We start from the raw sequence: 22,824 nt of genomic DNA on the forward strand, positions 1-22,824 counted from the left end.
AGAAGGAGTTGAAACTGTTTTGTAAAGTGCAGAGCATTATTCCACTGTAAAGGATTACTGCTTTACAGTCAGTGCCTCTGCTGTTAAACAGCAGGCCACCCAGGAACTCATGTTTCCCTGTGGAGGAGCAGTAACTCTGTCCTCCAACTGCCCACCACAATCAGGCTTTGAAGACCCGAGCCACGACCTCAGTCTGGCATCCATGCAGGTTGCATGGATCATGTCAGTACACTCAATTAGAAGACCTTGTTATTATCTTTTTAAATGCCTTTGGTAAATACGTGCTCGCTTTCACATACGCTTTTCCAGTCACACCACCACTGACGTTTGACCAGATTATTCTTTGTTGTGGGAACTGTCCTGTACATTCTAGAATGTTTAGTGGCATCCCTGTTTAGCAGCTTTACCTACCAGTTGCCTCTAGCACTCCCTTCCCCTAGTTCCAACCAAAAACATCTCCAGTCATTGCCAAATAGCCCCTGGGGGGCAGAATCATCCACAGTTCACATCACTACTTTAATAAAACAGTTCAGCGAGGTTGGGATTTTTTAGCTCATTTTTTAGGGATATCAAAATACAGATCAGGGACGTTGTTACTTGCCATGAATCACATCACTAATGTCACCTCCGAGGCAGGTGGGTGCTCTCCACCCCTACCCAGTCACTGGCATAAATTAGTCATTCAGCAAATATTTGTCAAGCATCTACTATGTACCAGGCAGTGTTCTATTTGTTCAATAAATAGCACTGATACTTGACATTGGGCAGGGTGGGAGGAAGAGAGGTGTAACAGGCAGATAGCTGCATTAGTGTCCTGGGAAATTCCCTGGTGGTCCAATGGTTAGGACTTGGTGCTTTCAGTTTCCCAGGGTTTGGGTTTGATCCCTGATTGGGAAACTGTAAAAAAGTGAAAGTGTTAGTCACTCAGTCGCGTCTAACTCTTTACAACTCTTTGCAACCCGACCCCATGGACTGAAGCCCACCAGGCTCCTCTGTCCCTGAAATTCTCCAGGCAAAAATACTAAAGTGGGTAACCATTCCTTTCTCCAGGGATCTTCCTGACCCAGGAATGGAACCTGGGTCTCCTGCATTGCAGGTGGATTCCTTACTGTCTGGCCACCAGGCCACCATCTGGCCAAGTGATTGGGAAACTAAGGTCCCTCAAGCCTGATGGCACGGCACCCCCCTCCCCACCCCAAAAAAGTTTCCTATTGTTGTTGTTAACAGCTTACCACAAACTTAGTGGTTTACTCTAAGTTACAGAGCTCAGAAGTCCAAGTTCAGCTTCATTGGTCTAAAGTCAAGACATCCTCAGACCTATGTTCTTTCTAGAAGCTCTAGGGGAGAATCCATTCCCTTGCTTTTTCCAGCTTCTAGAGGCCACCTACCTTCCTTGGCTTGTTCCCTTTCCTCCCTTTGGGCCAGCAGTGCAGCATCTTCTCTCCTTCCTAACCTCTGCTTCCATCTTTATATCTTCTCCTTCCGATGCTGATCTTCCTGCCACCTCTTAGCAGGACCCTTGGGATTACATAGACCCTCCCTAGATATCCAAGATAATCTTCCCCATCTCAAGATCATTAACTTAATCACATCTGCGAAGTTTGTTTGCCACATAAGGTGACATTCATCATCCAGGGGATGAGAACATGGACATCTTTGGGGCCCACAACAGTCTGCCCTCTGGCCCTGAAAGATTCATGTCCACATGCAAAATACATCCATCCATCTGAAGGGTCCCCAACGTCTCAACCCATTATAGTGCCAGCTTAAGTCCAAAGTATCTTCTAAGTATCATCTTCTCAAAACTCTCAAATCTCATCATTTACATCTAAATTGTGTAGGAGTGAGACTATGAGTGTTACTTTTCTTAGAACAAAATTTGTCTCCCTCTGTGAACTTGTAAACTAGAAAATGAATTATCTGCTCCAAAATACAGTGGTGCTTCAGGCACAGTATTACAATTACAGATGTTCTCATGACAATAGACAGAAAATTAAAGGAAAACAAACAAACAAAAGAGTCACCAAACCCAAGCAGTTTCGAAATCCAACTGGGCAAACTCCATTAGGTTTCAAGGCATGGGAATAATTCTCTGTGGCCCAGGTTTCTACCCTCTGCGCCCATAGCTCCACCCTGAGAGTCATTCTTCTTTTTCCATGAAGGGTAGCGTGTGTTTGCAGCTACACAGTTTTATCAACCTGTTTCCTGCCTGTAGAATTTTGAGAGTCTGACAGCTTTCTTTAATTTTTTCCTTTCTCCCTCTCATTCAGTCCAGGCTGGCAGTGTTTCTGCTGGTATGACATTCTCAAAAACCGTGTGAATTTCCTATGTATGTCTCTAGGCTCTAGGCTCCTGTTCACTCTCTAGGAGTGAACAGGAGACTCCACCACAGATCTTTCCTGGATAATCCTATCTCTGTTCCTGGCTTCCACTGAGCTAAGGGGATTCATGAATCACATGTCTCATCTCTTCAAGGAACCCTCAGTTTTATTGAATACTCTAAACTGTGGATCCTTCTGAGGTTTTAGCCAAAGGTTGTCCAGCCACACCCTTCATTTTTCCTCCAGAGCATGCTTTTCTAACAGTGCTGTTCTCAGTCACTCAGTCACGTCCAACTGTTTGCAACCCCATTGACTGTAGCCCACCAGGCTCCTCTGCCCATGGAGATTTTCCAGGCAAAAATACTGGCGTGGGTTGCCATGCACTTCTCCAGGGAATCTTTCCAACCCAGGGATTGAACCCGGGTCTCCCGCAGTGCAGGTGGATTCTTTACCATCTGAGCCACAGCCACTTATACCCAGGCCTTTCTAACCGTGAATTTCCTAATTTTAGCATCTTTTGTGATCTGGATAGGCTGAGAGCTTCCCAAATCATCAAATCCCAGTTTCCTTTTTACTTAACAGTTCTTTTCTCAGTCTGTCCCTTTCCTCTGGCATTTTACTGTAAGCAGCAAGAAGAGACCAGACTGTATCTTTAACTCTTTGCTTGCAACTCTCTTCGGCTAAATATTCAAGTGTATCATTTAAAGTTCCACATAACTATGGGACACAGTTTGGCTAAGATTCTGCTGCCGCATAACAAGATTTTCTGCCCTTTAGTTCCCAATAACATGTCGCTTATTTCCTGAACCCTCACCAACAACATCTTTGATGTCCATATTTCTATCATCAGGCTTTTTAGGATGATTTCTCTAAGATGATCAAAGTTTTCTATATGGTCTCCCGTCATGAGCCCTCACAAATTTGCTGGGCCCGGAGATCAGGACTTCAACGTCTTCGGGGAGTCATTAGCCAGGCTGTGCTGTGCTGTGCGTAGTCGCTCAGTCTTGCCTAACTTTTTGCCTCCGCATGGACTGTAGCCCGCCAGGCTCCTCTGTCCATGGGATTCTCCAGGCAAGAATGCTGGAGGGGGTAGCCTATTCCTTCTCCAGGGGATCTTCCTGACCCAGGAATCAAACTGGGGTCTCCTGCATTGCAGGTAGATTCTTTACCAGCTGAGCTACAAGGGAAGCCCCATCATTCAGCCTGCCACACAGCTCTTAACTTTATGGTCAGCCGTAAACTTGACTGTTTCTCATGGTCTCACATCTATGTTAATTATGACAGAGGCTACAGGGAGAGCACAGCTAGACTGACAAACACACTGGTTTCCCCAGACGGTCCAGGGTATACTTTTGTCCCAGTGTAAAGGCAGGAGTACCCTTATTCTGTTTCCAAATTATCTTGGCTTCAGGGATCAATTTTCTGATCACCATAAGTATAGATCTTAATGCTTGGTCTCAAGATTGTAAATCCACAGTCTCATGGAGATGAAACACATACAAAAAAAAAAAAATCAAGCCACTATAGTTGAGAACTAAATGTTACAATGTTTATAGGTGCCTCTAAACATCCTTCAGTGTACAGGGCAGCCCTCTACAACCATCTGCCAGACATTTTACCACCTGGAATATCAGCATCATTTGGAGACCTTTGGGATTTCATAGTCAAGGTGTGGTCCCTGGACCAGCAGCATCAGCATCACCTTGTTAGAAATGCAAGTTCTCAGGCCCCACCCAGGCCCACTGGATTGGAAACTCAGGGGTTGGGACTCCACAATCTGTTTTAACAAGCCCCCACGTCAAAATTGTTACACACACAGTTGAGTGGTATCCTCAGCGTGTGAAACCACAATTAGTACTCTAAATGTTGCTCAGTCCAGAAGGGAGTTGCTCGTTGCCCCTTTATTTTCTCATCTTCAAAGTGAGGATGACACATGGGTTGAGACGGCTTTAGTAAATGTTAGTTTGATGGAAATAGTTCTTTGATTCCTGTGATCTATTTTCAAAGGCGTTTTTCCTCAAAGGGACATATTTCATTTTTTCCTTCTCTTCTTGACTTTGGCAGGAGCTAAGAAAAAGCCTGGAACTTAGTGTCAATCTACAAAGGAAAGAAAAGGATGGTTCCAGTGATGAGTATGACTCTATCGAAGAAGATGTACTCCCTGAGCCAGAGCCCGAGGAGCAGGTGCTGGTGGGCTGTCCCAGAGATGACTCCCCTCTTTCCCGAAGGGACTCAGTGCAGAAAGATGCTCCTGAGGACCCGGAGACAGAAGAACGCCCTCCCCAGGGCCCAGACACCCTCATAGTGCTGGAATTTAACCCGACTTCCAAAAGTAAGCTCTGTCTTATGTGGCATTTCTTTGCCTTTGATGTCTCTAATAGCAGGGCTTAAATTTCCAGTGGTACTTTGATTTTCAGCTTTGCGTAGACTGTCTCACAGGTCAGGGTGTATATCAGTTCAGGTCTCTGCTGATTGCCAAAGGTGAAGGCTCCCAAAAGCTTACAAATGACCCTGAAATTCCAGATGGTAAAGTCTGGCAGATAGTTGTCAGGGGGCTGTCCTGCGCATTGTAGGATGTTTATCAGCACCTACACATCAACTGGCTGATGAAACTGACTTAAGCGAAAGGGACTGTTTATTGACCTGGATAACTGAGGAGTCCAGGACTGTGTTGTTGCTGTTATTCAGTCGCTAAACCATGTCTGACTCTTTGCCACCCCGTGAATTGTAGCAGGCCAGGCACCTCTATCCTCCGCTATCTCCCGAAGTTTGCTCAAATTCATGTCCATTGAGTTGGTGATGTGATCTAGCCATCTCATCCTCTGTTACTCCCTTCTCCTCCTACTCTTAATCTTTCCCAGCATCAGGGTCTTTTCCAGTGAGTCGGTTCTTTGCATCAGGTGGTCAAAGTGTTGGTGCTTCAACTTTGGCATCAGTCCTTCCAATGAGTACTGTGGGTTTATTTCCAGAACTATAGCAGGACTCATATCTCTTCTCCTCCTCCCTCCTCCCCTCCCCTTCTTCCTCTTATCTCTGCCTTCTTTCATCTTGGTACCATCCTTACATGGGTTCTCCACATATAGACACAGCATTGAGACACTGGCTTTGCAACTTGATCAGAAAGTGGATTTTTCTTCCTAAAAGTTCTAGAAAATCCCTAGGCTTGGCTTCTGAACCCATACGGGGTGGCATCTCTGAACTAGTCACTGTGGCTCTGATTGGCCAGGTCCAGCCAACAGGACTCGGGGTATGAGTATCACCACCCAGACCACATGGAGAGAGATAGGAGTTTCCAAAAAAAAAATCAAAGAGCATCTGAAGGAGAAGGAAAACAGATGGGCACCCATGGCAGTGGTCCACTAGAGAAGGCTTTTCAGGAAAGACCCTAGAAGGGACATCCCTGGCAGCCCAGCGATTGAGACTTCACCTTCCAGTGCTGGGGTTGTGAGTCTGATCCTTGGTCGGGGAGCTAAGATGCAACATGCCTTGCAGCAAAAAGCAAACAAACACACATAAAACAGAAGCAATATTGTAACAAATTCAACAAATACTTTTAAAATGGTCCACATGAAAAAAAAAATCTTAAAAAACAATAAACCCTAGAAGGTAAAGTCAGCAAAACAGTCGGTGGGTTTGGCAGGGAGGGGCTCATCTACAATAGTCCTCGTCTCTGATCCCCAGCTGGCATGGCCTCTGCTTCCTCCTCCCTCTCCATTCTGAGCTCATTTTCCCCAAAACTGGGTGAACGAAAGAAAAGAAATAAGGGAGTATTTGAAGTCAGGCAGTGAGCGCACTGGTCTGCTCAGGATGCTATAACAAAGTACACAGACCAGAGGTGGCTTCAACAGTCACAGTTATGTATTTTTTCATAGTTATGGAGGCCTGGAGTCCAAGATTAGGGTGTCGGCAAACTTGGTGTCTTCTGTGGCTTCTATCCTTGGATTGCAGATGGCCACTTTCTCCCTGTGTCCTTACCTGGACTTCCCTCTGTGTGTTCCTATGTCTTTTTTTTTTTTTTTTCTATGACCTTATCTTATTTGTTTATTTTTATTTGGCTGCACTGGGTCTTCATTGGAGCATGCAATATCTTTAGTTGCACCATGCAAACTCTTAGTTGCCACATGTAGACTCTAGTTCCCAGACCAGTGATCGAACCTGGGCCCCCTGCATTAGAAGCACTGAATCCTAACCACTGGATCACCAGGGAAGTGCCCTGTTCTTGGGTCCTATCTCCTTTTCTTATAAGGAAACCAGTCATGTTGGATTAGCGCCTACTCTAAAGGCCTCATTTTATTAATACCTTAACTAGCTCTCTAGAGATGCTATCTCCAAACACAGTCACATTCTGAGTTGCTGGGGATTAGGACTTGACCATATGAGTCTTGGAGGGGACGTAATAACAGGCAGATCTGGAAAATCTACACCTCACAGTTGAGGTCTGCAGACAGGAGAACATTTGTCCCTTGGACATGCTCTCTCCTCCTTGCTGGGCTGTTCCCTCCACAGAGATCACTACCTTTCCTTTCCTCTCCACTCTGACCCATGAAACCCAGCTCCCTGCCTTTCCCAGAGGCTGCTTCCTCCAGGAAGCCTTCTTAACACTCCTATCCCAGCAAGCTAGGTTGCTGCCTCCTCCGCTCCTGTAGCATCATCTGGCCCTGGTCTCCCTGCCCCCAGTTGCCTTTCTTCCCCTCTGGCCTCTGAGCTCCACCACCAGGGCACAGTCCAGCTCGTCCCCTCCATTGCATCTCCAGCATGCAGCCCTCACCTGGCACATTCAAGTCATTCAGGGATCTTTGTCAAGTAAAGCAAAGACTTATGCCCCCTCCGCCCACCCCTGCCCCAACCCCACCTGCTGGGTGGCTCAGACAGTAAAGAATCTGCCTACAATGCAGGAGACCTGGGTTCAATCTCTGTGTCAGGAAGTTCCCTTGGAGGAGGAAATGGAAACCCACTCCACTTCTGGCCTGGAGAAATCCATGGACAGAAGAGCCTGCTGGGCTACAGTCCATGGGGTCGCAAAGAGTCAGACACAGCTGAGCAACTGACACTTTCATGCCGCCCTGCTAAAGCATCTGGTGATCAGGGGAGTGTTGATGCACTTCTGAGCGAGACCCACTGGGGCTGCATCCTTGCTGTGGCTGTATTTCCTCCAAGGGGACAGAAGGAGGGAAAGGCTGTGAAGAGATTGACTGGGCCCCTGTCCTGGAAGTGGGGGATGTGGTGTGAGCATGACATTCACTTCCAGGTATGAAAGACCAGGTCATTGAAGGAGAGCAGTTGGACCCCAGGCAGTTTAAGAGTCATTGTTGTTTAGTCCCTAAGTCATACCTGACTCTGCTACCCCATGGACTATAGCCCCACCCCCAGGCTCCTCTGTCCATGGGATTTGCCAGCAAGAATACTGGAGTGGGTAGCCATTCCCTTCTCCAGGGGATCTTCCCGACCCAGAGATCAAACCTGGGTCTCCTGCATTGCAGGTCAATTCTTTTACTGCTGAGCCGCTGGGGAAGCCCTTAAGAGTGATACTTTCCCATAAGCGGAAAGAGAGAACTTCACTTTTTTGCCATTTTACATTTTTTAACAGATTGCTTGGCAGGCCCCACATTGATCATGGTGATGTCTGCTGGGGGTGGAAGGCAGGGCACATGCCCCCTACTGCCACCCTCAGCCGCTGCTTTCATCTGCAGCTTCTTAGCTTCAGCAGGGGAGAGGCTCCCACAGAGGGGAGCAGGCAGGAGGCCTGTTACAAGGTCCCCCCAGACTCTGGCATAGGATTGGAGTTCTGAGCCACTCCTGAGCATTTACTCAAGAGCAGTCAGCAGTAACCTGAAAAGGTGTACCTGGTTCTGGGCTATTCCTTCATTCATCTCCTGGGCGTGTATCATGGCCCAGGTACTATGCCAGGACAGGACGAGCCCAGTCATTCTCCTACATCACATAATCCTAGCAGAGAAAACAGACAATAAGCATGCGTGCATGCTTAGTTGCTTAGTCATGTCTGACTCTTAGCAACCCCATGGATTATAGCTCACTGGGCTCTTCTATCCATGGGGATTCTCCAGGCAAGAATATTGGAGTGGGTTGCCATGCCCTCCTCCAGGGGATCTTCCTGACCTAGGGATCAAACCTACGTCTCTTACATCTCCTGCATTAGCAGGCGGGTTCTTTATCACTAGTATCGTCTGGGAACCCTGACAAAAAGCACATAACCAGATAAATAATAACAACTGCCAACACTGAGTTGTTACTGATATGAGCCAACCACTGTTCCAATGGCTTTACGTATAATCCCTCATTCAATCCTCACCACAAACCCAAGGAAAGTCTTGTCATTGCACTTTTTTGCTGATGGGGAGAATGAAGCACAGAGATGTCAAATAACTCATCCAAGGTCACAGAGCCAGGAAGGAGCAGAGCAGAAGTGAATCTGCAGCAGTCTGAGCCCAGAGCCTGTACTGTTAACCTTCCAGTTCAGTTCAGTTCAGTTCAGTTGCTCAGTCGTGTCCGACTCTTTGAGACCCCATGGACTGCATAGACACCAGGCTTCCCTGTCCCTCACCAACTCCTGGAGCTTGTTCAAATTCATGTCCATCAAGTCAGTGATGCCATCCAACCATCTCATCCTCTGTCATCCCTTTCTCCTCCTGCCTAAGGCTAAATAAATAAACCAGGTGAGATTACAAAGTGGTGACTGGGCTTTGAGAATCCTGTAAGTAACCCCAGGCCCCTCTGTTTCCCCTTCTAACTTGTGAAACAAATGAGAGATAGCCATGGGATAGATGAGGAGCAAATGACCACCTTTCCAAGGATTGGTGGGTAGGCAGTACTGCCCCTCCGCTATAGACAAACCCCTGGCCCCAGAAGCTAATGGCATCTGGAAGGGGACCATGTGACCTGAGGGCAACCCTTGCCCCCCTCCCCTGCCCAGAGGGGAGGACTGAGCCCTGATGGCTTCCTGCCCCCACTCTCTCCCATCCTAGTCATCCTCCTGGTGAGCAAGGAGCAGTGAGTGAGTGGCACAGAGAAAGGCAAAAGTTATTTTTCCAGTAACTGGAAAGGGGAGAGTTGGGTCAGGGTCAGGTTAGAAATTCAGGGAGGAGGAAAGAATGGTACCCCGATGGTCTTGAAAGTTGTGAATGTTATAAGACAGGACACTGGCTGGGAAATCAGGGTCAGAGAAAGATGCTGGTAGCTGGAATGGTGAGAACAGCCTTCTCAGAGGAGGTGATGTTTAAATCAGGAATGAGGAGAAGAGGGCAGCCATGGGAACAGCCTTCCAGGTCCAGGGAACAGCAAGCATAAAGGGTTTGAACAGGGAAAGAGCTTGGTGCACCTGAGGACAGAGAAAGGGCATGTGGCTGGAGCTGAGTGAGCCTGGGAGAGGAGGGAGGGGCAGGCGGGAACATGGTGCAACACGAGTGTCCCAGCCTACTTTCCGTGAAGACATGAGGGTTCCAGGGTTGCACCAAGAGGCTGGGTCCTTCGGTGCCCTAGGAAATAGCCTTGTATAGCCTTCTGATGGCCAAGGTAGACCTCCGCAACTGCCGGAGGGCCATCTTATGGAGAAGAGGGAGCCGGTAGGAAGGCAATAAAGTGGTTTGGCAAGTGTGCAGTTGCTTAGTTAAGTTGCTTTGAGTTGCTCAGTTGTGTCCGACTCTTTGCGATCTCTTGGACTGTAGCCTGCCAGGCTCCTCTGTCCATGGGATTTCCAGTGCAAGAATACTGGAATGGGTAGCCATTTCCTTCCCCAGGGGATCTTCCCAACCTAGGGATCAAACCACGGTCTCCTGCACTGCAGGCAGATTCTCTACCACCTGAGCCACCAGGGAAGCCAAAAGTGGTTAAGGGGAGGGCTCACACCCTGATTCCATCACTTCCTAGCTCTGTGACCTTGGAAAAATGACCTGAACCTCAGCGCCTTAGTCTGCAATAGTATGTATCAGTTTTCAACGGCTGCTGTAGCAAATGAGCAAAACAATGCAAATTTATTATCTTATAGTTCTGTGGGTTGTACGTGTGATGGGCTAAAATCACAGTGTCAACAGGAGGCTCCAGGGGAGAACCTGTTTCCTTGCCTTTCCCAGCTTCTAGAGGCTGCTGCGCACCTTGGCTCCTGGCTCCTTCCTCCACCTCCAAAGCTAGCAGCATTGCCTCGCTGTGGCTTTCTTCTGTAGTCACATGTCCCTTTGACCCTCCTCATCAGCAGCCCTTTTGCACTTGTGTGTGTCTTATTGTGGTAAAATATACATAACCTTTCTTTATTATTATAATGTTCTGTATATAATATTGTAACATTCTACACATAACATTTCTATTCTTTTACCTTCTCCACCATTTAAAAAAATGTATTCATTTGCTTTTGGCTGCCCTGAGTCTTTGTTGCTGCATTCGGAGGCAACTCTCTAGTTGCGGCGGCTTCTCTTTTTGTGGCCCACGGGCTTCGTTGCCCTGCGGCGTGTGGAATCTTCTTGGACCAGGTACTGAACCCATGTCCCCCTGCTCCCTTCTTGACTGTTTTTTAGAGCACAAATTGGTGTCATGAAGTAGACTCACACTATATGTAACCATCACCACTGTCTTTCACCAGAATTTTTTTCATCATCCTCAGCTGAAACTTCGTCCCTCTTCCACTTTTAAATGAAGTGAGTGAAAGTTGCTCAGTTGTGTCTGACTCTTTGTGACCCCATGGACTATACAGTCCATGGAATTCTCCAGGCCAGAATGCTGGAGTGGGTAGCCTTTTCCTTCTCCAGGGGATCTTCCCAATCCAGGGATCGAACCCAAGTCTCCTACATTGCAGGCGGATTCTTTACCATCTGAGCCACAAGGGAAGCCCACTTTTAAGGACCCATGTAATTACATTGTGTCCAGCAGGATAATCCAAGATAACCTCCCTAGTTTAAGGTCAGCTGATTAGCACAGTTAATTCCCCTTTGCTTTGTCGCCTAACACATTCACAGCTTCCGGGAATTAGGATGTGGCCAATTTTGAGGTCCATTATTCTGCCTATCCTCCACTCACTAGGATGCCTGGCAAGGGAAGTACACTAGAAAGCGTGTGCCAAGGGCCTGACCCAGTGCCGGGGATCTGGAGGAGAACTGAATATATGCTAGCCGTCATTCTTACCATCAGCAGCATATTTTCAGCACTTGGGCAGTCAGTCTCCATTTGAGCATTGGCCCTTCTCCTTTCTTCGTCTTGTCTCATTGGACACGGTGGGTTCTGGCTCACACACACACAGGTCTGCCCTTGGGTCCAGGGTGTCAGGACAACCAGGGACCAGCCACTTTAGAAAGTGTAGAGAAACATATGCCCTTCACAAAGTCAAGGGGGGAATGGCAGAGAAGTTAGTGCAAATCAGACAGATCTCACCCACATCCCCATTATCTACCCTGAGCTGCCAAGAATCCCACGGGGCCCTTGATTCTGGGGCTTCACTCCTTTGGGCCATCACAGACCCCAGGATTTCCTCAGAATTTTAGCAGAAACTTCCCGAGGCTTTCTGCCTTCCCAGGTTGGGGGTTCCCAAGTCTGGGAACTACACTCTTCTCCCTGATTTTTCTCTTTAGTCCATTTAGCCACCTGCCTCGCTGCCCACCGGACTGCTTTCCCAAGCATGTCCTCTCACGTTCTTCTTTGTTTACTGTGTATTTATTTGGCTGTGCTGGGTCTTAGCTGCAGCACTCAGGATCTCTGCTCTTCGTTATGGCTTGTGAACTCTTAGTTGCGGCATGTGGAATCTAGTTTCCTGACTGCAGATTGAACCCGGTCCCCTGCATTGACAGCGTGGAGTCTTAGCCACCAGGCCACCAGGAAAGTCCCTGTCTTCTCGTGTTCTTAAACATCTGCTAGTTCTAAAGCCCTGGAACCACTGTCCCCAAACTCGCGTGCATGTGTTCATGTTCAGTCACTCAGTCATGTTTGCGACCCCACCAGGCTCCTCTGTCCACGGAGTTCTCCAGGCAAAAACACTGGAGTGGGTTGCCACTTCCTTCTCCAGGGGATCTTCCCCATCCAGGGATTGAACCCGTGTCTCTTGCATCCCCTGCATTGGCAGGCAGGTTCTTTACCACGGCACCACCTGGGAAGCCCCCTCCCCAAACCTGAGTCATGTTCAAACCTTCATAGTTCTTTGTACTATTTATTTTTTTAGCTGTTATTTAAACCAGCAAACTTATTTTGTTGTCTGCATTATTCACACCTCTAATTCCAAACTAGCATGGTGCCAGAGCAGGGGTTCCATTAATATTTGTTGAATGAATAAGTGAACAGACAAGTAAACAGATGCCTGAGCAGAGTGTGCCATCTCTGCTGGCACTCCGTGTTTGACATATAAACAATTGTGTTTTTTACAGGTAATAAAAAGGAAAGGAATTTGTCTGCTAAGCGGAAGGACAACGCTGAGGTCTTCATTCCCAGCAAACCTGAGCCACACCTGAGTCCCCAGCCCCCGACCATGTTCCCGGATCAAGACAGGGCGTGCTCAAGTAAGAGTTCTGGGGTCCATGATCGGGCTTGGCACTGGGCTTGCATCACTCTCATTGGGGTGCCATCAAGGAGGAGTCCTTGCTTCATCACCCTCCTTCCCCAGGCCTGAGCTGATCTTTAGCAAATGTATCATTCGTCAAGGTCTCTAGAGAAGGACTTTCCTGGTGGTCCAGTGGTTAAGACTTTGCCTTCCAAGGCAGGGAGTGCAGGTTCTATTCCTGGTCTGGGAACTAAGATCCCATATGCCTTGTGGCCCCCCCAAAAAATCAAAACACGCAACAGAAGCAATATTGTAGCAAATTCAATACAGACTTTTAAAATAGTCCACATTAAAAAAGAAAAAGAAAAACTTTGAAAAAGAAAAACGTCTCCAGAGAAACTGAACCAGTAGGATATATATATTTATAGGGAGAAATTTATGTTTTTACTTCTTTAGAATTAGTTAATTTATTTTATTATTTTTGGTTGTGCTGGGGCTTTGTTGCTGTGCACGGGCTTTCTCTAGTTGTGGCAAGCCAGGACTACTGGCTTTGACTGAATAGCTGGACTCTGCATGGCTCAGTTGAGTGGCCACATAAAATTAATGGCCATAGTTACTTTCTGGGTCTATAGCTAAGATGTGGTTATGATTGAAAGTCTGTTTTATTTTTCTTTTTACCTTTAAATGAATTTTCTTACTTTATATGGATAACAATGCGTGCAGATGATACTACATTCTAAAGGTACAAAGGAGTTTATGGTGAAAGATTCATCTGATACCCTTTTAATGAAATCAGGGTGTCTAATGATTGAGCACTTGCCTTGAGCCAGCCACCACTGTAAGCAATTATTATATTTACTATATGTTTACTTATAATGTACTTATATACATTATATAGTTAATATACGTGTGTGTGAATGCTAAGTCACTTCAGTTGGGTCCAACTCTTTGCGACTCCATGGACTATAGCCCACCAGGCTCCTCTGTCCATGGAATTCTCCAGGCAAGAATACTGGTGGGTTGCCATACCCTCCTCCAGGGGGTCTTCCCCACCCAGGCATCTCCAGCATTGGCAGGCGGATTCTTTACCACTAGCCCCACCCAAGCCTGGACCAGTGCACTCCAAGCTTGAAGCTCTTTTCCAAGCAGCGCAGGCAGATGGTAGGAGGCAGAAGAAGGGGCCACAGTCCTTCCACTTTACTGAGCGTTTGCTCCCTGCTATGTGAATACTGTCTTGGTTTAGATTCCCCAGAACCAGACTCTGAGATAAGGATTCCAGAACAAGTCATCGAATTGGAAGGTGGTTCCTGGAAGAGGGCTGGAAAGGGAAGGAGCCAAAACTGGCTTCATCACCAAGCAAGGTCCCTGGGCAAGTGGAGCACCACTTGGCGGGGGGGGGGGGGGGGGGGGGGAGGCAGTGCTGAGCAGAAGCCTGCTCCCCATCCCAGGGTGGATGAGGGACCCCCCTTTCAGTCCTGGGTGTGAGCTGTGTTGACCCTTGAGAGCTCTGGCTCCGGGGGTCACGGTTGGAGGTCTGGCCAGGGGACTGTGAGCAGGGGGCACCCAGGCCTTCGGTGATTAACCCTTATCAAACCCCACCCAACTGGGAGAAAGCACATACAAGACAAGATGTTTTATCTTTTTTTTTTTTTTTTCAATTTTCTTACTTTTATTTTTGGCTGCACTGGGTCATCATTGCTGTGCAGGCTGGTTGCGGGGCACAGGCTTCTCACTGTGGTGGTTTTTCTCCTTGCTAAGCACAGGCTCTAGGGCTCGAGGGCTGCAGTAGTTGTGGTTCTCGGGCTTAGTTGCTCTGCAGCATGTGGAATCTTCCCAGACCAGGAATCAAACCTGTGTCCCCTGCATTGGCTGGCAGATTCTTAACCACCGGACCACCAGGGAAGTCCAAGACAAGGCGTTTTAGATAGCAAGTGATAAAAAGAGTGGACTGAAGGGAAAGCGTCTACATCAATCCATGTAAATGAACTTCTGAAGGTGGTGTGATCACGGGCGCAGCCGGACCCAGTGATTAAAATGTGTCAGCAGTCTGCCTCTCCCCACCTCCCGGCTCAGCTTTCTCCTTTTTGCCCTTCATTCTCAGAAAAGCTCTTAGACGTGGTGAGAGGGCCACCAGCAGCTCTGGGCCGACAGCCCACCAGCCCAGCAACCCTGGCAGAAAATAGACCTGGCAGACTCTGCAGCCTGACCACCTGGTACAAATCCTGCCCTTCTGCCTACCAGCTCTGTGACCTTGGGCAGGTTACTTAACCTCTCTGGGCCTCCTTGGCCCATCTCTCAAATGGAGCTAAGAAAAGCACTCTGGGGCTTCCCTGGTGGCTCAGTGCTAAAGAATCCGCCTGCCAGTGCAGGAGATATGGGTTGAACCCTTAATCTGGGAAGATTCCATACGCCTGGGAGCAACTAATCTCCACAACAAGAGAAGCCACCCAATGAGAAGCCTGGACACCACACCTAGAGAGAAGCCCACACTCACGGCAACTAGAGAAAAGCCCTTGGAGCAATAAAGGCCCAGCTCAGCCTAAATAAATAAATAATGTATATATATATATATATATATATTTTTTTTTTTTTTTAAAAGAAGAGCACTCTGCACTGAGGGTCACTATAAGGATTAAAAGGCTGGATGGGTAGTCAGCTTAGAGGAGCACCCGGCTCAAAGCAAGCCCTTGTTGAAGATCAGTTGGTGGAGAGGGTAACGATTCCTGGGCCATCATTCCTTCTACACCCAGACTGGCTCCACTGACTGCTGCTCAGCTCGCCAGGACTCCAGTCTGTACTGCTGGTGTTCGCTCCACATGAAAAGTTGTAATGGCTTTTAAATTTCTCCAGAACAAGGTGGGAAATGAAGCCAAAGGTAGTGTGCCATGGTGTAGGAACCTTCCAGAGGCCCTGATAGAGTGGGAGCAGCCTGGTGGTGGTTAAGCACCCTTCCTGGTTGCCTACTGGGCTCACTGGGACCTCCCTCCTTTATGTGTGGGCTGTGATCACTAGACATTTACATTTCTGGGTAGTACAATGAAGAGCCAGCACTTATAAACCCCCTGAATCAGCTCCCAGGCTGTGTTTTGTACCACATATGTTAATCTTACATTTAACCACCCAAACAGCCCTGTGTAGTAGGTACTGCTATAATCAATACTATTATACAGAGGAAACCCAGGCACAGAGAGGTTAAGGAATCTTAAAAACCTGGCTGCTGAGTATCTGTCCCTAATCACTCTATCGCATGGCCCCTCAGGTGCCAACTAAACTGCTGTTGGCTTATAACACACATACACCCGCCTAGTCCTAAAGAATGACATACCTAAAGCCCACTGGTTGGAGTCACTTGGTCTATTTTTTCTAATATTCAGTAATATAAATATATAACAGTATTTTTAAAATATTTATTTACTTATTTATTTGGCTGCCTTATTTCTTAGTTGTGGCATGCAGGCTTAATTCCCCGTGCCATGTGGGATCTTAGTTCCCTAATCAGGGCTTGACCCTGTGTCCCCTGCATTGGAAGGCGGATTCTCAACCACTGGACCACCAGGGAAGTCCCCTAACTGTTATTATTTTTGAAGTTAAATCACGTATCAAGTCATTTTGAATACTGTATTAGTTTCCTAGGCTGTTGTGACAAAGTACCAAGAGCTAATTGGTTTACACAATAGACAGTTATTATCCTATTTCTGGAGGTTGGGAAGTCCAAAATCAAGGTGTCAGCAGGACCGCGTTCCTTCTGAAAGCACTAGGGATGAATCTGCTCCAGGCACCTCTCTGCCTTCTGATAGTTCCTTGCTTTGTGACAACATAAGTCCAACGTTCACCTGGTGCTCTCTTGTGTACACACCTGTCTCTAGGTTCAAGTTTACTCTTTTTTATAAGGACACCAGTCATGTTCGATTGAGGCCCACCCTAACGACCTCATCTTAACCTGGTCATCAGCAAAGACACTATTTCCAAATAAGGTGACATCCACAGGTCCTAGGGGTTTGTTTTCAACAAGTCAACAGGTAACACATACCTTGATGTGTAGCATTTTGAGAAGTGGAGCTTCATTCATTATTTATAATCTGCCTTTCTCCAGGAAGTTCTGACATAACAAATTGGGTAGTGCAAGAAGATTTTAACAAATATGTAAGGAAATGAAGGCAAAGGGAAAACAAGAGTAGGAACAATAAGATGACACCAGGGGATAAACAAATGGATGCCTGAGGTGGGGTCACAGTCGTGACTGTGAGCTTCCTGGCCATCGTGGCAAAGAAGCGTGCCTTCGCATACACAGTGTGTCCATCTGATAAATATCGGATTACCAGCTGTCCCCGGTACGTGGTTCTTAGCTTGTCCCATTGACTCCCTTAAAGAGGACTGAGGTGGTGGAATCCTCATTTTCAACAGATTTGGAGCTCAGCCTTTATCTGATAAAAGTGCATGCTCCTACAGAAGCCGAATTTGAAGAAAAGAAAGTTGAAAACCATTGTGTTGCACAATCCTCACACTGAAACGGGATGCCATTGGAGCCACATGTCACACACGGATGAGGTTCCAAAGGTCAAGGAGGCACAGGTGCCCAATCTGCCCTTGAAATCCCTCCAGCTGATGACCAAGTGTAGCATATATGCAGCTCTATCTAGAAACCCCCATAGAGACATATTATCTTTCCTTAAGCCCAAGAGAGTTGTTGCTTCTCCAGGGTGGGGACGACCAAAGCTTCTTGGCTGAGCCCCAGATGAAGCAGTTGGATATGTTTAGAGCCTGGGTTGTAGAAAAAATGTGTTTTTAAGCACTGGCATTACGCTGAGGTCCCTGGGAGGTCCTTGCCTCCAGAGGCACAGGACCTTGACTTGCTTCAAGGACAGAAGAATCAAACCCACTTACCCTCTTCCAGGAAAAATCTGTACTGCTTAGATGCTTTACTTTCTGTTTGTGGGGGGATGTCTTTTGTGAGGGGCATACAAAATCAGCCTTTTTATGTCTTCTGGTGAACTGAACCTTTTATCACCATGTATTGGCTCTTTTTGACTCTAAAAATGCTTTTGTCTTTAAGTCAACCGGCTTTCTTTTGGTTAGTGTTTATGTGGTATATCGTCTTTCTTTTTTTTTAATCTTCTATGTGGTGCATCCTTTTTCATCCTCTTATTTTCAAACTTTCTGCATCCTTACGCTGGGGTTTATCTCTTGTAAACAACATGTAATTGGTTTTTATTTTTATCCTCTAACAATCTATGTGTTGTAATGGGCACATTTAGTCCATTTACATTTAATGTAATTGCTGATAGATTTGATTTTAAATCTACCATCTTATTGTTTTTTTTATTTGTTCCGCCTCTTTTATGTTCCTTTTCCTCTCCTTTCTTGCCCTATTCTGAACTGATTACTTTATATTATCCCTCTTTTTTCTTTATTAGCTTGTTAGTTATACATTCTTTTATTATCCTTTAGTCATTACCAGAGATTGCAACATGCATTCTTGACTTATTAGCGTCTCCTTTAAATTAGCAAGTTTACTGCTTCTCATTTGGTGGAGACCTTACAAGTCTAACTCCATTTACCCCTCTCCAAAATTAAATGCTTATTGTCATGCATTTTAATTCTCTGTAAATATTAAACCTCACCAGACATCATCATTATTATTACTGTTGTTGTTACAGTAGTCAACTGTAATTTGGATTTGCTTATACTGCTGTGCCCTTCACTCTTGACTATTTCTGGGTCACCCTGACTCTCAGACTGTAGCCCCAAGTCTGTCACCAGCTCTGTTCAGTTCCTCAGCTTTGCAGCAGCTCTTAGAATCAGCAGCACCTTGAGGGGAAGCACTTCCCAGGTGCTGAGTTCACCTCTCTGGGTTTCTCATTTCCTGCCTGTAACCCTTCATAGTCTTATTCACTCCCCATGCCTTCAAACAGATTTCTCTTTATAAACAGAGTTTCCTAATACTATTTGGTCCAGGTTTTCTGCTTGTGTTCCAGGGATGGGTTGATCTGGATTAGCTAGCTAGCTAGCCATTACCATAAGTATAACCTATGGCCTGCACTCTTAAAAGAGTTATTTCTCTCCTTGTCCCTTTATCTGTGGCCGAAGTCATAAAATTGAATTTGTGTCAATTAAATGTACATATGAGGCAACTCCACAAGAGTTTAATTCCCCTCTATCACTATAATTATCCCTGCTTCTAATGAAAGGGCCTCATGTCTTGGATTACTTTGGTCTCGATCAAATAGCCTTCCAGGAAAGGAACTGTTGTCTTGTTGCGGGTGAGAGAACATTAGTCTTTAATGTAGAAAGTTTACTGTCCAAGGTGTCAGAGTGCTTTAGGGAAGTGATATATCTGAACCACTTTTCCCAGACAAGCTGCCAACGTAGAAATAAAGTAACACCCCTCAGCATGAGTGAATTAGAAGACCTGACAGCCCTGCAGTTAGCATTGTTGTCAAGAAGACCCGCTGCAGAAAGACCATTCTGCCAAAGTCCAGCGTCTCATAACACGTGTCAGTGTTCACGATTCACAGCAAGGGTCAGAAACCCAAACCGGCTGAAGCAACAAGGGAAAATGTATTGCTCACAGATCTGAAAAGTCTGGGACTAGAGTTTGGCTTCAGGCATGGTGGGATCCAGGTGTTCAGATGATGCTATCACCAGGAAGGTGTTTCTGTATCACTTAGCTCTACTCTGCTCTAATCCAGTGCGTCTCAGACTTGAACATGCATCAGAATTATTTGATAAATAAGCAAATTAACACCCCATTTTTGGACCCTGCCCCAGTTTCTAATTCAGTGCATCTAGGGTGGAACATAAGTGTTTTGATTCTTAGTAAGTTCCAGGTGATACTGATTTTACTGTTCCAGGGACCACACTTTGGGAACCACATCTATAGTCTCAGCATGGCCTAGAGATGGTCCCTGGTAGCTCCTCTTCCTAATAGTCCTAATAGTCCCAGCAGAGTCCAAGGACCAGCTCTCCTCTGAACTGGTCTCTAAACTCCACAGTCAGGGAGAGGCACCTGTTTTCTTGTGGGCCCAGGTAGGGCCAGGAGTGCGGGTAGACGCAGTTGCCTCCAAACCATGTGGATTGAAAAGCTGGGGAAGAGGTGGTTCCCCGAAGGAAAACATGGATGCCATGAAGGTCACTGTCTCTGGAGCCTGAAAGCAACTGCTGCTCATTTCATATAAAAATTAACCACACAGGACATTTTGCTACAAATTCTTCAGAGGCCAGGTACAGAGCAAAGAACTGGAATATGCAAGAGGAAAGAGTAGAAGTTGCTTAGTCAGTGATGAGGAGATGGGGGCTGACACCTTCCTTGAACATCATTAAAAATCATGTGCATTCCTGAGCTCACGAAGAGATGGCAGCGGAAAGATGATTGTTAAGGGCTGCAGAGAGCATCTGCCCCTAGAGGCCCCCAAACAAGCTTTAGAGATGAGATGAGCACAGGCTTTGACAAGCCAGGTGTATCAGCTATCTCCTGCTGCCTGACAATCCCCTCCACGCTGTAGTGGCTGCAAGCAACAATGCTTTTTATTATCGCTGCGGGTGGACTGGCTGGTTCCATAGTGAGCTAGTGGGCTGGATGATCTCACATGGCCTCACTCACAGTGTCTGGCAGGCCCCCTGGCCCGAGGACCTCAGCTGGGACAGTTTGTCTCTGCTCCATGTGGTCTCATTATCCAGCACCTGGGGATCTCTAGGCAGCCAGAGAGGACACGCCTCAGCATGCAAGTGCTTTTTAAAGGATCTGCTCAGTTGTGACTGCGAAGGACCTGTTGGCCAAAGGAAGTCACCAGGCTAAGCCCAGCTAGAGAAATAGGCTCCAGCTGCCTCTTGATGGGGGGCTTCCCAAGTGGTGCTCGTGGTAAAAACCCACCCGCCAATGCAGGAGACCTAAGAGACCCAGGTTTAATCCCTGGGTCAGGAAGATCCCCTGGAGGAGGACATGGCAACCCACTCCAGTGTTCTTGCCTGGGGAATCCCCATGGACAGAGGAGCCTGGCGGGCTACAGTCCATAGGGTTGCAGAGTCGGACATGACTGAAGCAACTGAGCAAGCACTCACCTCTTGATGTGGGTGTGGGAGAGTCACAGCACAACACGGCATGTTGTATGTGGGAGTCGTTTGTGGTCATTTGTCGCAGACTGCTGAACCATGGGAAGCAGCTAACTGGATGAGGCTGTGTGTGCATGCTCAGTGAGTCAGGTTAAAATGCACAGAGGCTCTGGAGCACTCAGATGTCAGCGGTCCTCCCAGCAGGCAGCCCCCATCCCCCTCCTGGTTGGATTTCAGAGGGAGTGTGGGCAGCTCAAGACAGAACGGGGTTAAGTTAGCCATTTCCCAAACCTTTCACCACACACATCACGCAGTTGCCAGGCGGAGGGGCATGTGGCCACCACTGTGGAAACGGGAGGGCCAATGGGGGCGCTGCTCCCCACCGCATAGCTGCCATGTAGTCGTGTCGGTGCGGGCTGTCGGATCACATGACTTTTCAAGAGCGGCCAGGAATCCCGATTTTCACGTGAATTTCCTCTTTTTTAAAAATTTATTTTAACTTAACATCTGTTTCCAATTACAAAAGTCACTCAACACAGTCTATAGGCTTGCCTCAGCCATTGGGCTTCGGGTCTATGAGCTCTATACTAGAGTTGTGTGATTCTCAGACGTAATGTTTGCCATTTCGTCGGATTCCCGGCTGACCTCAAAGACCGCTTGCCTGTGGGAAGGGGCCATTTTGCTAAGACTCTGAATCACTGAATCACAGCCAGCGGGTGGGGAGAAGCTGCCTGGCTGGAGAGCCAACCGGACAGCGCGTATCTCGCGTCTTCTTTGTGACATGTGCTGCGTTCACGGTAAATCTCCTCCCTTGATACGCTCTTTTGTTTCCAGAGATGAAAGCCAAGTTCTAGCGAAGCGAGGAGAAAGTGCAGTTCACAGAAGAGGGGTAGTTTTCAACCAGAAAAGAGCAGCTTTGGGATAAATTTAAATGTACCATTTGGCTTTCGCTGGTGGCACTGATCTATTGTGTGAATAAATCCACTGTTCTCCACAGCTGTGATGAAAATAAATCCACCCTCACATGGGGCTCAGGCCGGTGCAGAAACAGCTCACGCAAAGGAGCAAGGGGAACTTCCAATGAAGTCAAAAAGGTGGCACCCTCGTGTGCAATGAGGAAATGCAGTCTACACAGCCCGGCAGCAGGGGTGTGAACCAGGAGGACGCGGGCACTGTGTGCACATTTCTGGGCAGCCATGAGTGGGGAGAACTCTGGTAGTGGAGGTGCAGCATTGACCTTCACTGGGAGAAAGGCTGATTTAATTTTTAAAAGCATCTTCTTAGCATAATATGACTCAAAGGGCACAGGCAGGACCCAACAACCATGTTGTCGCAGGAGCGTTCCCTCCCAGATGAAAGACACTCAGGGCAGAAGGGTTTGTGCAGATGATATGGATCCTGCATAAAGAAAATGCCTTCCTGATTATCCTTTCCCAAGAAGAGGCAAGTGTAAGGCCACAGATAATTATCTTGGATGTGCCGCTCCACCCCAGCCCCAGGTCACTGAGATGTAAGAGGAGGAGGCTTTTGCCCATGTGGTGGTGGTGGTTTGCTCGCTCAGTTGTATCCTACTCTTGCGACCTCTTGGACTGCAGCCTGCCAGGCTCCTCTGTCCATGGAAATTTCCAGGCAAGAACACTGGAGCGGGTTGCCATTTCCTACTCCAGGGGATCCTCCCAACCCAGGGATCGAACCCGGGTCTCCCTCATTGCAGGCGGATTCTTTACCTTTTGAACAACCTGGGAAGTCCCATGTAGTGGTAATAAAAAGGCACGGGCCACCACGTAGCGCCTCTTTTTTGACTGACTTTGTAAGTGTTCTAAGCAGGAAATGCAGAAGGAGCTTACAGGAGAATGGATACTTGTGTTATGTATGGCTCAGCCCCTTTGATGTCCACCTGGAAGGATCACAACACTGCTCATTGGCTGTGTGTGTGTGTGTGTGTTTGTGTGTGTGTTCAGTCGCTCAGTCATGTCTGACTCT

General features: G+C 47.3%; 1 protein-coding gene across 2 annotated transcripts in view; it reads left to right on the forward strand.

Annotated features, from left to right (window-relative positions):
• Positions 1 to 22,824, forward strand: part of KIAA0556 (KIAA0556 ortholog) — a 233,269-nt gene that overhangs the window by 107,079 nt on the left and 103,366 nt on the right. For both annotated transcript variants that reach the window (XM_018040845.1, XM_018040846.1), the window contains 2 exons: positions 4,386 to 4,653; positions 12,680 to 12,811. In XM_018040845.1, the coding sequence (XP_017896334.1) occupies positions 4,386 to 4,653; positions 12,680 to 12,811 (400 nt within the window). The remainder of the gene's footprint in view (positions 1 to 4,385; positions 4,654 to 12,679; positions 12,812 to 22,824) is intronic.

This window comes from Capra hircus, chromosome 25 (genome assembly GCF_001704415.2).
Source record: "Capra hircus breed San Clemente chromosome 25, ASM170441v1, whole genome shotgun sequence".
Taxonomy (NCBI): domain Eukaryota; kingdom Metazoa; phylum Chordata; class Mammalia; order Artiodactyla; family Bovidae; genus Capra; species Capra hircus.